At 45.3% G+C, this 15,600-nt stretch overlaps 1 protein-coding gene across 1 annotated transcript in view; it reads right to left on the minus strand.

Moving 5' to 3' along the window:
- The window catches only part of prdm5 (PR domain containing 5), a 103,657-nt gene that overhangs the window by 76,769 nt on the left and 11,288 nt on the right, over nucleotides 1–15,600 (minus strand). Inside the window, exon 3 of the mRNA XM_084307632.1 lies at nucleotides 1,767–1,889. Coding sequence (XP_084163758.1) covers nucleotides 1,767–1,889 — 123 coding nt within the window. The remainder of the gene's footprint in view (nucleotides 1–1,766; nucleotides 1,890–15,600) is intronic.

The following is a 15,600-nucleotide window of genomic DNA, read 5'->3' on the forward strand; positions in this document are numbered from 1 at the left end:
GGAAAACGCCCTCAAAGTTCTGTATTGTAATTGACTGTGATCTATGGACACACAAGTAAAATAAACAACTAATTGTGTTCAATGTTATCTACTCTCGTAAACACATTACACACGTGTTGTCCTGCTGTTGTATGCACCGTGTGTCTTCAGACAGCTCACATGATGACACCTGATTTAATTACCGTAATTCCTCTAATAGTAACCGGGTCTCAAATACAAACCGGGTCTCTATTAATGGCCGGGTGCGCTCTTGAGCTAAGCAATTATAAGCCGACCTCCTAATACAAGCCGGGTTACTAATATACTGAGCTGCATACTGAGCTAGTTACTTGATTTCACTTTGAAAACGTTGAAATGACCAGTGACCACCTGTAATTGCACTGTTTACTATTTCATACAGTACTTGGTTTCAATAAATGAACCCAGTACATTTTACTGGGTTCAAACTGACACAAAATGTTGATTTATTCATTATGATCCGTTTGAAAATTTGAAATATAGGCCTCCCTCTTATACAGGCCTCCTCCTAATACAAGCCTGGTACCCGCTACAGTTGAAACAAATACAAGCCGGGGTTACTATTAGAGGAATTACGGTACCTACCCAATATATTTACTTAATTAAAGATCTGTCTGTAGTCAAATTGTTTGTCAAGTGTCCCAACAGGAGAAACACTATAGGTATATCTGTCTTCTCAAGAATCATCTGTATTTATGTCAATTGTGCATAGGCTCAATGCTCAAATGCAACACATGAAAGATAGACTGTGTGTGTGTGTGTGTGTGTGTGTGTGTGTGTGTGTGTGTGTGTGTGTGTGTGTGTGTGTGTGTGTGTGTGTGTGTGTGTGTGTGTGTGTGTGTGTGTGTGTGTGTGTGTGTGTGTGTGTGTGTGTGTGTGTGTGTGTGTGTGTGTGTGTGTGTGTGTGTGTGTGTGTGTGTGTGTGTGTGTGTGTGTGTGTGTGTGTGTGTGTGTGTGTAGGTGTGTGTGTGAGAGTGAGATAGAGAATAATAATAATGTAACATTCATAACAATAATTCATAGTATTCTCATGATGTATTTTGCTATACAATATGGCGCAATGCCACAGCTCATTGGCCATTGGTGGGTGACAGTGGCTCAGGAGATAGTGCGGTTGTCTGGTAATCGGAAAGTTCCTGGTTCTATTCCGGCTCCTCCCGGCAGCATGTCGAAGTGTCCTTGAGCAAGACACTTAACCCCTAACTGCTTGCGATGAGCAGGTTGGCACATTGCATGGTCGCCTCCGCCGTCGGTGTGTGAATGTGTGAGTGAACGGGTGAATGTGAGGCATAAGTTGTAAAGCACCTTGGATAAAAAGCGCTATATAAATGCAGTCCATTTACCATTAATGATAATCACCTAATGTTTGATTACAATCACATGTTGTTTACAACCAAGATGTCTGTGATCGAATACTATGACTACTACATTTTAAACATTAATAACAATCACTATAATCATTATATGAGATTATCATACCGTTTCATCTCTACTTTGTTGTGAAAGCTGTCTGCAAAAAAACCTAACCAAATTCAAGTTTCATCCCGTCTGATGACACTACAAAATACATTTATCTTTAGCTAAAAGTCTCTTGAAAGCCTGTTGTGTAAACAGCATTTATTTATTTCATTAAAAGAAAAAAAAATTTATTTATATATATATCTACAGGTAATATATCTCACCACTTTGTCAGTCTCTCCTATAGATACGCGTGTAAGTGTCACTATCTCCACTGAGAGAGAATGTACCTGAATGGCGGCCAGGTTTTTCTGCTCTTGCAAAGGGGCCTGGTGGACAAAGCGTAACCAGTTGGCATGGCGAGGGTTACTAGCATCCAGAATGTAGAGCACATCTCCCTTACTGCCTCGGACCTGAAAACAAACAACACACAGCGTCAGATATGTGTCTCAGTTCAACGATTACATCAGAAACTCAATCAAAACATTTCTTACCTTGTTGTTGCTTTGATGTTTGTTTGTTTTCTTATAACATCAAAGTGCTTATTAACTGGCCATATAAAATAATACAGACAATGTCTCTGCCTTACAACCTAACCTGGCTGTTATAGATAACTAACTGAAGAGCCATTTAAATAAAGAAATAGTTTCACTGATCTGAAATGTAATTAAATGGCCTCTCTATCTCCAACAAACTCAAAGTGTAATTGGACATACAGTATGTTCATATGAACGTACGGTTATATCTATAACCATAGTTATATGAGTATAGCGGATGCTCTGCGTCTACTGGAATATATCCCTATATCAGTCTATACACTGAATAAATCTCCACATGCACCTATATACACCCATCCGTCTGGCCACACCCCCATCCGCTCCTCTACATAAGCAGGGGTGTGGCCATACTAACAGCTCCTTCCCAAGTCTTTCACCACCAAAGCGAAGACCACGGGGTCCTCAGTGAGTCCGACGCAGAGCGTCCGCTATACTCATATAACTATGGTTATAGATATAACCGTACGTTATAGTATCGTATAGCTACCGCTCTGCGTCTACTGGAATACAGGAGCTGAGCAGAGCGGAAGCTCGACAAATGTACCCGCTGAGGCCCCCCACAACCATCAGAACCGGGGAGGACCCGAGCCCCCGGACCCCCCTAGTGGAGGACGGGAGGGAATCGGATCCGACTGTGCAAAGAGGGGTTTAGCAACTCAAACGCACAGGGTGAGCAGACCGTGGGACTTACCTTCCCACAGAAGAACCCATGACTACACAAACGCGCAACCCACATGCCACTAGGGAATGAACGGGAAGAAATAAAATCCCTGTTACAACCCCTAATATCACGGGGTCAATGGCAAGGCCGTAGCAGCGGAGCGCGAAGGAGGACCCAGCCCCAGGAAGGGACTGGACCCCCCGGAAAAGGGGGCCTGGTGAGGCCAACGACGCCGCAGCATCGAGACCCCACCAGACGGTCACTAGTGACACCACCCCCCACATCGCCAGCGTATTCGGACAGGGCCCATCCAAGAGCAGGCCCTTCCCCCCTACAGCACGCCACCCTGAAGCACTCAAGAGGCTACACCCACATCGGGACCAGGCAGCGCACCGGGGAGACAACCCCCAAAAGAGGTCAATCCCTCAATCCAGGCAACAGGCCGCTCGACCTGAGCCTGGAGCACTGCGGACTAGACAGGCGCCAAAGGGGTCTGCTGAAAACAGCACCCCAGCGACCAGAACCAGTCCTGTGTCCTAATCACGCCGCCATCCCCAGTCCCAGGAGGGGGATAGGTACGCGTGTCGATCTAAAACATCACAGAGGGCGCCACCAAGCCGCGCCCGGTGGCCCACCCTAAAGGCGTGAGAACCCTCCGCCAATGCTTTGATCTATTCCGTTATCTCCCCCCAGAGATGAACGAGAATTAATCGAGACTAACCTAGTACACTGGCGCTCGGAAGAGACAAAACTCCATCCTAGTTGCCCCATAAAAACACTGTTTCAATGATGAGCAACCAAGGCGCGCAAGCCCATGCGTGGTTCCTATCAGAAGCACCCAGGGCCAGCACTATGTACACGTCGAGACCCAAAACATATCAATGGTAATTTTGTTTTTCTTTTTTTATTGATCTTTTTCCCCCTCCTTTTTCCTCCGATTTTCTCCCATCCCAATGTTAGTTGTTATGCCAATTCCCAATCCCCTTCCTGGTTGCTGCACACTTACCCCCCACAGTCGGTCTGGGAGAGTGGAGGTTATCACGTGCTTCCTCCGACACACGTCTAGCCAATCAACCGCTTCTTTTCACCTGGCAGCGCGGACTCTCACTGAGAGGGTGTAAAGTGTGGAAGGATCACACTACCCCCCTTAGATCCTATCCACGCTGAGCAGGCGCCCCGACCGAACTGTAGGAGTCGCTGTTTACAATGACCAGGACCCACCCGCCAGCTTTTCCCACCCTCTAATACAGCCAATTGTATTAGGGGCCTTTCTCACTCACCCATTCGGTTCCATTCCATTCCGTTCTGGTCCGTTCCGAGATCTGATGCGAACCCCCCCCCCCCCCCCCCCCTCTCCCCCCTCTAGTTTGTGTACACACTCAGTCTTGGTGCGCTCTGGGTTTTGTTTAGGTTTGCGTTTTGAGCTTGAAAGCTTGCCGTAGGCGATGATGTCACGCTCGAAAATGTAAACAGGAAGTCTAACACACGGTGGAGACTGGATGCTGATATAAAATAAAACAAATAACCAATAAATATGAAGTTATATTTGAACCTCTGTTGTCAAGCCTTGTCAATATAACCCACCCCCTTTTCTCACGAATGGATGGTGTTGTAGAGGGCAAACGCTAAGCTAACGGCTAACGCTAGTTAGCTTAGCCTAGTACTAGTTCCCAGGGCAAACGCTAAGCTAACGGCTAACGCTAGTTAGCTTAGCCTAGTACTAGTCTAGTATAGCCACTGTAGCACTTATTTTTCAGCAAAGAACGTGCAATAAACAAAATGGATACATTCATTGTGTGTTCTGCCTCTCATTTGTTGATGAAACAAAACTAACATCAACACAATTGAACACCAAAAGCGGAGTTTAGTCTCATAGGCGCTGATTTTGTTAGCTTACATGCTAACGTGAATGGAATATGCCAGTATAATAGTATAGCATTGTGGCAAACGCTAAGCTAACGGCTAACGCTAGTTAGCTTAGCCTGTTCAGCAGTAACGACGTTGTGTGTGTCACGCCCCCCGCTCCCACTGGCCCGCACCCGAGACCACCTATTTCACGCGTCCCAGGTTCAGCGGGGGGTAATACGAATCAGCGCCGCTTCGCACCCAAAAGGGGTGTGTCCGTCTGAGTGAGAACACTCCCCCCCGTCCCCGGGGGCGCTGATTCGACCCCGATTGGTGAGTGAGAAAGGCCCCTTAGTGTGAACGGCCAGCCAAGCTAGTGACAACGCCGGAGCTGTGAGCTGGATTCGAACAGGCGAATCCAGCGTCTCCGGTGTTGATGACGAACGCAATCTCCGCTACGCCACCTGACCGCCCCGTCAATGGTAATTCTAACAAGAACCCAGATAACGTTCCCTCCAAGCTGCCTGGGAGAGCGGCAGGAAGCTGGCCAAGACACAGATATGGGTCCCATATGATGCGCCCGAGGGAAAACACCCCTGTCAACCCTGCCCTATAAAAGAGGAGACAGGGAACCCCCAGAGAGAGACTTCCCACGTGAGTAATAATTGAAAAGATATACGCAACATTGAGCCATTTAACAATTGGACTAAGACTCTCTGAGGAGGAGGCTCTGAAACTCTGAGGAGGCTCCCTCACTGAGAGGGAGGCTCTGAAACTCCCTGAGGAGGAGGCTCTGACCCAATATACACTACGAGTAGGGAGCAGAGCAGAAGAACAAATTGTCTCAACTGCATTGCATCACCTACCAAGCTCAAGACACATACAACAGAGCAGAACTTCTTTTTAAGTTCTACTCACCTTGACAATAACAGAGGTCCACAACATGGAGCCTGAAAAGAACTCACGAAAGTCTCACAACCAATAGAAACGCACCCAGTAACATACTCTATGGCGTGGGACCAGGAAACCCCCCCCCCCCCCCTCCCTACCGCGTGATTATGAAACCTAGCCGCATTTCTCGGAGACGCTCTCTGATTGGCCGACGCCTGTTTCTACACTGGTTAAGCTTAGGCACTCTTCGAAGTTGGTTAAGGTTAGAGTTTGTCTTAGAGCGTGACGGCAAGTTCTTTCGACGGTTAAGCTTAGGCACTCTTTCGAAGTTGGTTAAGGTTAGAGTTTGTCTTAGAGCATGGCGATAGAACGCCAGGTAGTTTGCAGGCTGTTTGACGTGGAAATGGGCAAAGACACAGCTCGTCACGGATTGGGCAAACGCGTCAGTGGCCAATCAGAGAGCGTCAGTCAGTGCCAATCAGAGAGCGTCTCCGAGAAATGCGGCTAAGTTTCGTAATCACGCCTCCATACCCTGTGACGCACTGACCCAGCAACGTGACAGGAAGCCCGAAGGACAGGAGGTCCAACCCCCTGACCAATCAGAAAAAGGGGACGGAAGGTTTATCAGTTCACCCCCTCATGACCCCTCAACCCTGATACGATGCAATGACAAAGCAGAGCCATGACACCAGTCATAACGTGCTACATGAAGCGCATGTATACCTGTCAAGGTAACAGCTTCACATAAGCTCATGTGCGAACCTGCCACCTGAATTTGTACACCTTTTCCTAAAGGAAGAAAAACACAGACCAAGAGAGGGCCAAGGGCCCTGGTACAAGAGCTTACACATGTAACTTCTGTAGGCCAACACCTAACCCAGTTGTGGATCTTAACGACACACACAACCCTCCATCACAACAAAAAAGGGCGAAAGTACACTCTCACTACCGTAAGAGGAACGCCGTTTTTCATAACGAGAGAAGACACAAGTCCTCGATTAAGTACTGGTCACAGGCCTTGCTAAGTCCACATGACAGCGACTAGGGCTGTCTTAAATACTTCGAAGCTTCGAAGCTTCATTCGATGGCACAAGCTTCGAAAAATCTTGCGCCTCCATTCCAATGAAACGAAAGTAAGCGGCGCTTCCCGCCTCCATTCCAATTAAACGAAAGTAAGCGGCGCCTCGACTCCACCTCTTTACAACAAGCACGTGGAGATTATCTGTGTTGAAAACAACAAGGACATGTGCAGCAGACATGTCGACGAAGAAGCGAAGCAATGCCGTTTGTTATTTAAGACTATGTCGGACAGATTTGTGTTCATTGTGCTGCTTTTTTAACTCTTTCAGTGCCACGCCTGGTTTTCCATTTTACCGCTTGAATGCCACCATCCGCGCCAATGTTAACGTTAATATCGCCTAATCTATGTTTTAAATTATGGCTATGTGTCTAATCTGCCCATCGCATTATCAAAGACTATTTTCCAGACAGTGCTGTGCAGGCAGATTGTTTTTTTATCGCGTCGTTGCCGTTTCAGAGCAGTTAGAAAAGCCCCCGTTTTGATATAAAAAACAGCTCATTCTGGAGCATTCTATGAAAATCGTCTTTTAGTGGAATATTCCACAACGTTGATATTCGTCTGCCTTTTTATGAATCGTTTTCAAATAAACGCTAGATGATCAATATTATACGTGCACGCACGCACATTACGGCCGCGCGCGGATAATCGCCTCGTTGATTTCCTCTCGGAGTTTTACATTGAAACCGAAAGAAGACATTTCACAAAACAGCTTATAACTTCATCAAACTTACTCTGATTATCCTACCACTGATAACATAGAGTCCTTACCTGACATCAGATGGTATCCAACTGGTATATTCCAATTCCTGATCACCATTCGAAAAAATCGATACGTGTATGGATCCAACGCGACACAGTGGATCTCCATGATCCGCGGGGATCTGAGGCTCCAGAATGAACTCTAGTAACCCCGGCTGGATCAGTGAACTGGAAAATGTGGAGTACCGGATTTTTTTCCCCATTCATTTTCATTGAGTCCATTCCAAAATCACTTATGTCATCTGGGAGACGACAGGGGGCGCTTTTTTCCACAGTGATCACCGGCGCAGCTCGGCAATACTCGGGTAGGCTCGGGTGATGCAATAATTTTTCAGATCGCAAAAAAATAATAATAATAATAATTCCGAGAAATCTCGTGAGTGGCTAGCAACCACCTATAAAAAAACACGAGAAATCTCGTGAGTGGCACTGAAAGAGTTAAAGTGTCCCGACCCATGTAAAAATATGTCTTAATAAAACATGCTTAATTAAGTTGAATTCTGCCTTTGTCTCTATCAACTACATATAAATTAGAGGTGGGCATAGATTTTTTTTTTTAATCTAGATTAATCTATCTGCAATCCTGGATTTAATCTAGATTAATCTAGATTAAAATGGCCAAAAGAAAAAAAAAAAAAAAACCTGCCGAAGGCATTCAAAATATGTGTGTTCTACCCAAATAATGACCAGAAGTAAGTCCTTACTTTTTCTTTCCTCCTTATGTTTCTCAGGCCAGGTGGCCCATTACACCATGAGCCCATCTCCCGTTTCCAAAATGCATTACAGACTGTTTGAAAAAGCTGTTTTGCTATGATAATTGGTAATGAAATATCAAAATAATGTTCAATAAGATGTACTTGTGTTTAATAAGTTGTTTTATTCAGAAGTTAACACAAATAAATAATATTACCAGTACAGTACAGTATCTAGCACTCTCAGGAGCAAAACAGAAAGAATCATTTCAAACTTGAACTATGTGACATGGCTTGAATCAACTGCTCCAGTGGAGTTGCTCAGTGGCCAATGGTGTCAACTGTGGTTGTACTGGGCAGCTCCCAGGTGTGAATGGAACTGTGTGAATGTGAAGCAGGGCGTTCCTGAAAAAGAGCAGCTGTGCTCAGCGAACCTACCCTGGGTAAATAAAGGTAAAAAAAAAAATGATTTTTTTTTTTTAGATTAATGCGTTAATTATATTATCGCGCGATACTAGTATAGCGTTAACGCAGCACGTTAACGCCGTTAACGGCCCAGCTCTAATATAAATATTTATATAATTGTTTGCTTGATAGAGGAAGGTTGCAACATAATTATGTAATGTCATGTCGTTGGCTGTGAGAGCAGCCCCACTGCACCCAGGCAGCGCAGCCGAGTGAAACCTTGTTGGCTGCATCACAGTCACGAAAGGGGCTACTTAATTAATTAATCCAATCCACTTTATTTATAGAGCACATTTAAAAACAACAAAGTTTACCAAAGTGCTGTACAAGTCCCACAACATAAGATAAAAAAATTTGACTTTATATGCGGACGACGTAATACTGTTCATGCAAAACCCTAACACCGCAATGCCTCATCTTCGCAAGTTGATTGATGACTTTGGCGATCTATCGGGATTTAAGATAAATTGGCCAAAATCGGCTTTCCTTCCACTTAACGCCCCTGCAAAAAATATACTCCTTCCAGAAGAAATACCAATGGTTAAACACTTTAGATGTTTGGGAGTTGAAGTATTCCCTACCATAAGCCAAACGGTGAAGCACAATTACATAGAAATCCAAAATAAAATCAAATGCGACTTTGACAGGTGGTCAAAACTTAAAAACTCAGTACAGGCACGGGTTTCAATAGTTAAGATGGATGTCTTACCTAGAATCAACTTCATCAGCTCAATGCTACCGTTACCCCCTCCAGATGGTTACTGGAAAAAATTACACTCTTCCGCATACAAATTTATTTGGAATAACAAACCACCACGTATAAAAAGATCCACCGCACAGAGAAACAAAGCCGACGGAGGTATGGCATTTCCAGATTTTTTCCACTATTTTAAGGCGTACACTTTAAGACCACTGACAACCTGGTTTGATCCCCAAGCATCAGTATCCTGGAGAAATTTAGAAGTAAATATAGTAGCACCACATAGACTGCAGGACATAGTATACACCAAATTATCAATTAAGCAATGCGAACTGGAATTTGGCCCCATTATTACTCATGCGATCCGGATATGGCGTGAAACACAAAAAAAATATTCTAACCCACATAAATGGCATAATCATACTCCCTTATTCAATAACAATGCACTCCTGATTGGAAAACAACCTATAAGATTCCCTAGATGGGAAAAGCAGGGCATACACACATTAGGAGATGTTTTCAACAAACAGGGTTTTTGTAGTTATGAGGAAATACACAAAAAATGTTATCTCACCGGTTCCACATATTATTTTTACGCACAGTTATTGTTATGTTTGAAGGCTCATGGTGTCCCATTAAGGATACCAATTGAACACCACAGATACCACAAATTCTTCTATGAAAGAGAGACATCGAGAGGTTTTGTATCAGATTTTTATCATCAATTACTAACGTCCTCGTATGAAATCCTCCACCTAGACTCAGTCTGGAGGAGGGATATACCAGACCTGGAAATAAATTTTGATTGGCAAGAAGCCTGGGCAAATGTTCGACTTGCGTCACGTAACCCGGACCATCAACAAATCAATCTTAACTATATTCATAGGACATACCTGACTCCTATAAGACTGAACAGAATGGGTCTTAAACAAGACTCCAGATGCTCCTTATGTACAAATGGGGATGAGGGTACATTTATGGACCGCTACTATTCCTAATTTATGCAAATGACATGTCGTCAGCTTGTGACTGCAACTTGTTCCTGTTTGCGGACGACTCAGCCCTGCTGGTCTCTGACAAGAACAAGTTACAGGTTGAAAAAGCCCTCAGCTCGGAACTAGGCAAAATCTGCATATGGCTCGCCGACAACAAACTATCATTACACATGGGCAAAACAGAGTCCATTCTCTTCGGTTCAAATAACAAACTCAGCAAGACCGACGGCTTCTCGGTTACAGTGGGTGACAATATTATCACAAGGAAAGATGAAATTACCTACCTGGGTTCCATCCTAGAGGCTAATCTTTCCTGTGACAAAATGGCATCCAATGTAATAAAAAAAAGTCAACCAACGAACGCGATTCTTGTACCGGATCTCCTCTCTGGTAAACAAGAATACCCTGAAGACTCTAGCAGGAGCACTCATTCAAGGGTACTACGACTATGCTTGCACCTCATGGTACCAAAGCACCTCAAAGGCACTAAAAAACAAATTACAAACATCTCAAAACAAGCTAGTCAGACTACTACTTGACCTGACTCCTAGAACCCACCTCACCCCTGCCCACTTTGACAACCTAGGATGGCTTAGAGTAGACGACAGAGTACAGCAACTTGCAATGGGCCTGGTCTACAAGATACACTACGCGACCAAGGTACCCATGTACATGTCAAAATACTTCCCAAAGGTCAGTGAATACCACGATCACAACACCAGAGGGAGCTCCACAAATCATGTAAAACCCAGATTCGGCTCAAACAAGGGACTAAACACGTTTCGCAATTATGCCACATCAATGTGGAACGCCCTGCCTAAAGCTGTAAAGGAATGTGAATCACTACCCACTTTCAAAAACACTCTCAAAAAACACCTACGTGAGACTGCAATTCGAAACTGGCCCCTACAAATGTCCTAACCTAGTTGTACAGTAAATGACCAAGTAAGGCTTTGTCAATATTCCAATGTACAGTGTAAAATGTGTGTGTGTCCCCTACACAACCCCCCCCCCCCCCCCCCCACCTCCAATGTACAGCCCTCACCCAACCCACCCAACCCCACCCCACCCAACCAACCTCCTCCAATGTACAGTTTCTACGCCAAATGTATATACACTCCTTTTCTGGACACTTTTGTATCACAAACAGTACTGTATTTGCAAATCTGATATGTCATAAATGTATAGATGTAGCAGTACTGTCTATCTGTATGTCATGTATGTCATATATGTTATGATGAATTGAAAATGGGGGACCCTGATGTAAACAAGACGAAAGTCTTTCTCTGGTCTGCATCCCCTTAACAATTGTATGTATTGAGCTGTACTGTACTGTACCCATTCTGCAATCTGTTAATAAACTTTTCAATCAATCAATCAATCAATCATATGCACATGTACTGGGATTGCCCACCAGTTAAGATATTCTGGAAAGAAGTGACCCAGCAATTATCAAATCTCTTAACTCTGAATATACCTGTACACCCCTCTGTATTACTGTTGAATGATGTTTTTGAGTTTGCAGTCCCTATACAGCTAAAGAGATTGGTTTTATCTGGTATCACAGCGGCTAAAAAGCTGATAGCATCACGATGGTTTCAACCGGAAAAAATGTGCCGGAAGGTCTGGATTCTTACATATCTCAAAGTGATTTATCTAGAAATATCTACAGCAAGAATTTTGGGTCTCAGTGAATCCAAAATTACAATGTGGTTAGAAGTGGTGGAGAGAATAAAAACTAGCATTTGAATGGTAGTGCCTGGTTAGGAGCGAATGATAATGGATGGATTATCCAAGGGGGGGGCCCGGGGGGGGGGAGCGAGCGAGAGCATATGTGTGTAGGGTATTAGATAGCAAGTATTAGATGTATACCTTGTATAATACATTTATTTAAATGGTAATTTCATTGGATGTGCACTGTTAATTAATGCTTGTATATCTAATTTTATGTTGTTATGTTTATGTTTATGTGTTTGTTTAAAAAATAATAAAAAATAAAATATAAAAAAAAGATAAAAAAATTAAAAAAATTATATATATATATATATATTTTTTTTTTAAAGCTTCGATTTTTAAATCGAAGCTCGGCCCGAAGCTTCGATTGCCAAAAAAAGCTTCGAAGGTCAGCCCTAATAGCGACCAAACAATTTTCAGAAAAGAAATTGCCTCTCTAAGCAAGAGCACAACCCCAGCAGAAGCTGAGGGGTTACACCGTATCCCCAAACACATAGTGAAACAACACACATATTGTAAACAAAATCATGTTTGGGGGGGGGGGGGGGGGCAGGGGAAAACCGGGGAAACCCACCCCTCGCCATCTTACCCCTGATACAACTTGTTTGAACAGGTACAGCCTTGTTTATATGTGAAAAAACTTGCCACTTGTTTATTGTCATCACAAGCTGAGAGAGGTACTCATCCCTCGATCACATGCCACTATGCACAGCATTGTAGGGTAACTCAGCCAGTTGTGGGCTCAGCCACGTTGTCTAACGTTACATGAACACACACAACTTATCATCATACAACAAAAACCCAGTTCATTTTTACTCACGTAAAAAAACAACGCGGTTTCTAGGTAGAGAGAAAAGCACAAGCTTTGGCCAGCGGTACCCAGCTATACAAGCGACCAAGACAATTCACACATAGCACATGCCGTATCTCCAAATGTAGGGAAGCAACATACGTTTTGGAAAAAACATCGTTATCAACAAAACTTTTTCGGGAGGGGAAGAAAGGAAGAGCGGGGCAATGTCCAATGGACCTTTACCTGCACCAATGAACGCAGGATGAGGAGGCCGCAACAGGCTGGTCTCCATGTTGACGAAGGCCTCTCGCTGGCGGGGCAAAAGAAGCTATGGCCGGAGCATGGCTCCGGCGAGAGCCCCCCCCCCCCCCCCCCCCCCCCCCCCCCCCCCCCCCCAGCAGCCGGTCATGGTGCAGGCCCGACTACATCTTCTGTCAAAGATGACGTCGTAGTCAGAGTGCTAGGGCCTGCTATTCTCACGGCTAATGTTCAACGGTTGTAGCACAAGCTAACAGCTAACTATAGGCTAACTGATAGCATCAGGCTAACATTCCCAGCCGAGTGAACGTACGGAGCTAACGTCGTAGCTAAACAGCTAACTGGCTAACAGGTAGCTCAACCCAGCTAAGAAGCAAGCTAAGCCGCTACCACTGAACAATAGTACAATGTGAGAAGCAATATAGGCCAACACTTCAGACAGCCGCTGCCTTTTCCTCTTCTCATCCGAAGAGAGAAGAGAAAAAAGAAGACAACACGTCCCTCTTTAGAACGGCGTTTACCACAGCGGTGCCGGCACAAGTCCCTCTCGGACCATAGCCGACTTGAGCGTGGAGATATTCTCATAATGAAACACCAAACTCACTTCCCTCGCGCCGGGTGATTTTCATCTTGAAAGCGGGGCCCGCGCGGTGACAGAGGGGACCCGTTTGTCCAGAGATCCGGGGAATTGAACCGCAGATTCGGATACGGTCCCAGGTAACAAAGCTCCCGATGAGGAGCTCATGTAACGTGGGCATCAAACCAGAACCCTCTCCACGCCGCTAAGAGGCAGCAAAAAAGGGTACCAGCCTGGAGCCGGCCTTCGTAAGTTGTGCAGCCGTTCCCCCCACAACAACACACCTGGCGCTCGTGTCGCAAAACCATCACCCGCCCAGAGAGGCCGCTAGCCCTCACACGGCAGAGCGCCTCTCAAGCAACGTGTCCAACTGCAGAGCCAGAGGTAATGCCTGTCCAACTGCAGAGCCGGAGGAATGCCGGCGGGGATTAGCTCAGCGACGCGAGCCCCTAATATGAAAATGCCGGTGGAGGTCAGAATGATCATCATCTTCTAAACACTCCGGTGGCAAAGACATTATCGCTGTATTTCCTCGAAAAATAGTGAGAGAGAAAATAAAGATATAATGTCAACGCAGCTCCATCTCTTCAACGTAGCTCCTTTCCAACTGTTTTACACTAAACTCAAGTGGTGTATACAGACACTTGCCGTGGTGAAAATAAGGAAGGAGCTGTTAGTATGGCCACACCCCTGCTTATGTAGAGGAGCGGATGGGGGTGTGGCCAGACGGATGGGTGTATATAGGTGCATGTGGAGATTTATTCAGTGTATAGACTGATATAGGGATATATTCCAGTAGACGCAGAGCGGTAGCTATACGATACTATAACTGTCCTCCATCGTATTCCAAAGCATTACAATGATAAAAGCAGCGTGTGTCAAGCTATGCCTAATTACCTAAACAAAAACAGAGCTGCAACAAGACCAGTATACATGTTGCATTATTAACACTTGGCATAACCAAAAGAGCTGTCTACGCTGTGTGTGTGTGTGTGTGTGTGTGTGTGTGTGTGTGTGTGTGTGTGTGTGTGTGTGTGTGTGTGTGTGTGTGTGTGTGTGTGTGTGTGTGATTGATTGATTGATTGAACATTTTATTAACAGATTGCAGAATGGGTACAATACAGTACAGCTCAATACACACAATTGTTAAGGGGATGCAGATGTAGCAGTCTGGAAAATATGGTATATTATTCAGAACTGCTGACTGTGTTTATATCCCTTTTTGTACACAAAGACATTCTAACTAGTGTCATTGATTCACACGAACAATGACACAAACGTCCCCGGCCAAAGAGCATTGGAACACGGATTATGAATTACAGTATTGATTCATAATATTCTACAGTGCGTCCCCCTTGTGACTGGCAGGCGGGACCAGCAGGGGGCAGTAGCAGGCAGAGAGTGGCGGAGAGAGCTGAGAGATGATAAAGGGAGGAGGCCAGCGGAAGTCGCTCTCTTCTTCGGCAGTGAACTTGACAACGAGAAGTCACGTCTAACGGGGGGGGGCTCTGGATAGCCCCGTTGCTGACTTTATGCCGGAGTGCCCCGTGGAACAGTGACGGGTGATAGGAAGTACTGGCTAGTGGATACGATATCCTAGCAGTACCAGTGTTATGATATTATGAACATTAAGTGCAGAGTCAGGCACTAAGAGTCGAGTTATACCTAGTTACAGTGAGCGGTATAGGTAGCGTGCGGCTAAGGATCACAGTAGCATTGCTCGTGTTATACCTAGTTACAGTGACGGTATAGTCTGCGTGCCAGAGACGTACGGGACATCCAAGCAGTCTGCCCGGGCGTCAACAGCTGTCTGCACCGGAGAGCAGCAGCACACCTGCTCCAGGCTGCCTGCAGGACACAGGGAGTTCTTTACCACCAGCAGAGTTCGCCCAGCACCAGCTCAGCCAGCACTGCCTCTCTGCTATAGCTCCGCCTGCTAGCACCTGCGGCGCGAGTGTTCGACGCCATCTTGCCACCAGGACGGTGGTGGAGCGGCGCGGCCGCCATTTTGGTAGAGTAAACATTAGGGCTTCGGCGCCCAGGATCCTATCGTACATTACACAGTGTGTCGCAGCCTACGGGCGAAGCTGGTGTTTGCTAACCACAGTGCATAGGG

The sequence above is a fragment of the Notolepis coatsorum genome, assembly GCF_963971535.1.
Source record: "Notolepis coatsorum genome assembly, chromosome: 2".
Lineage (NCBI taxonomy): Eukaryota > Metazoa > Chordata > Actinopteri > Aulopiformes > Paralepididae > Notolepis > Notolepis coatsorum.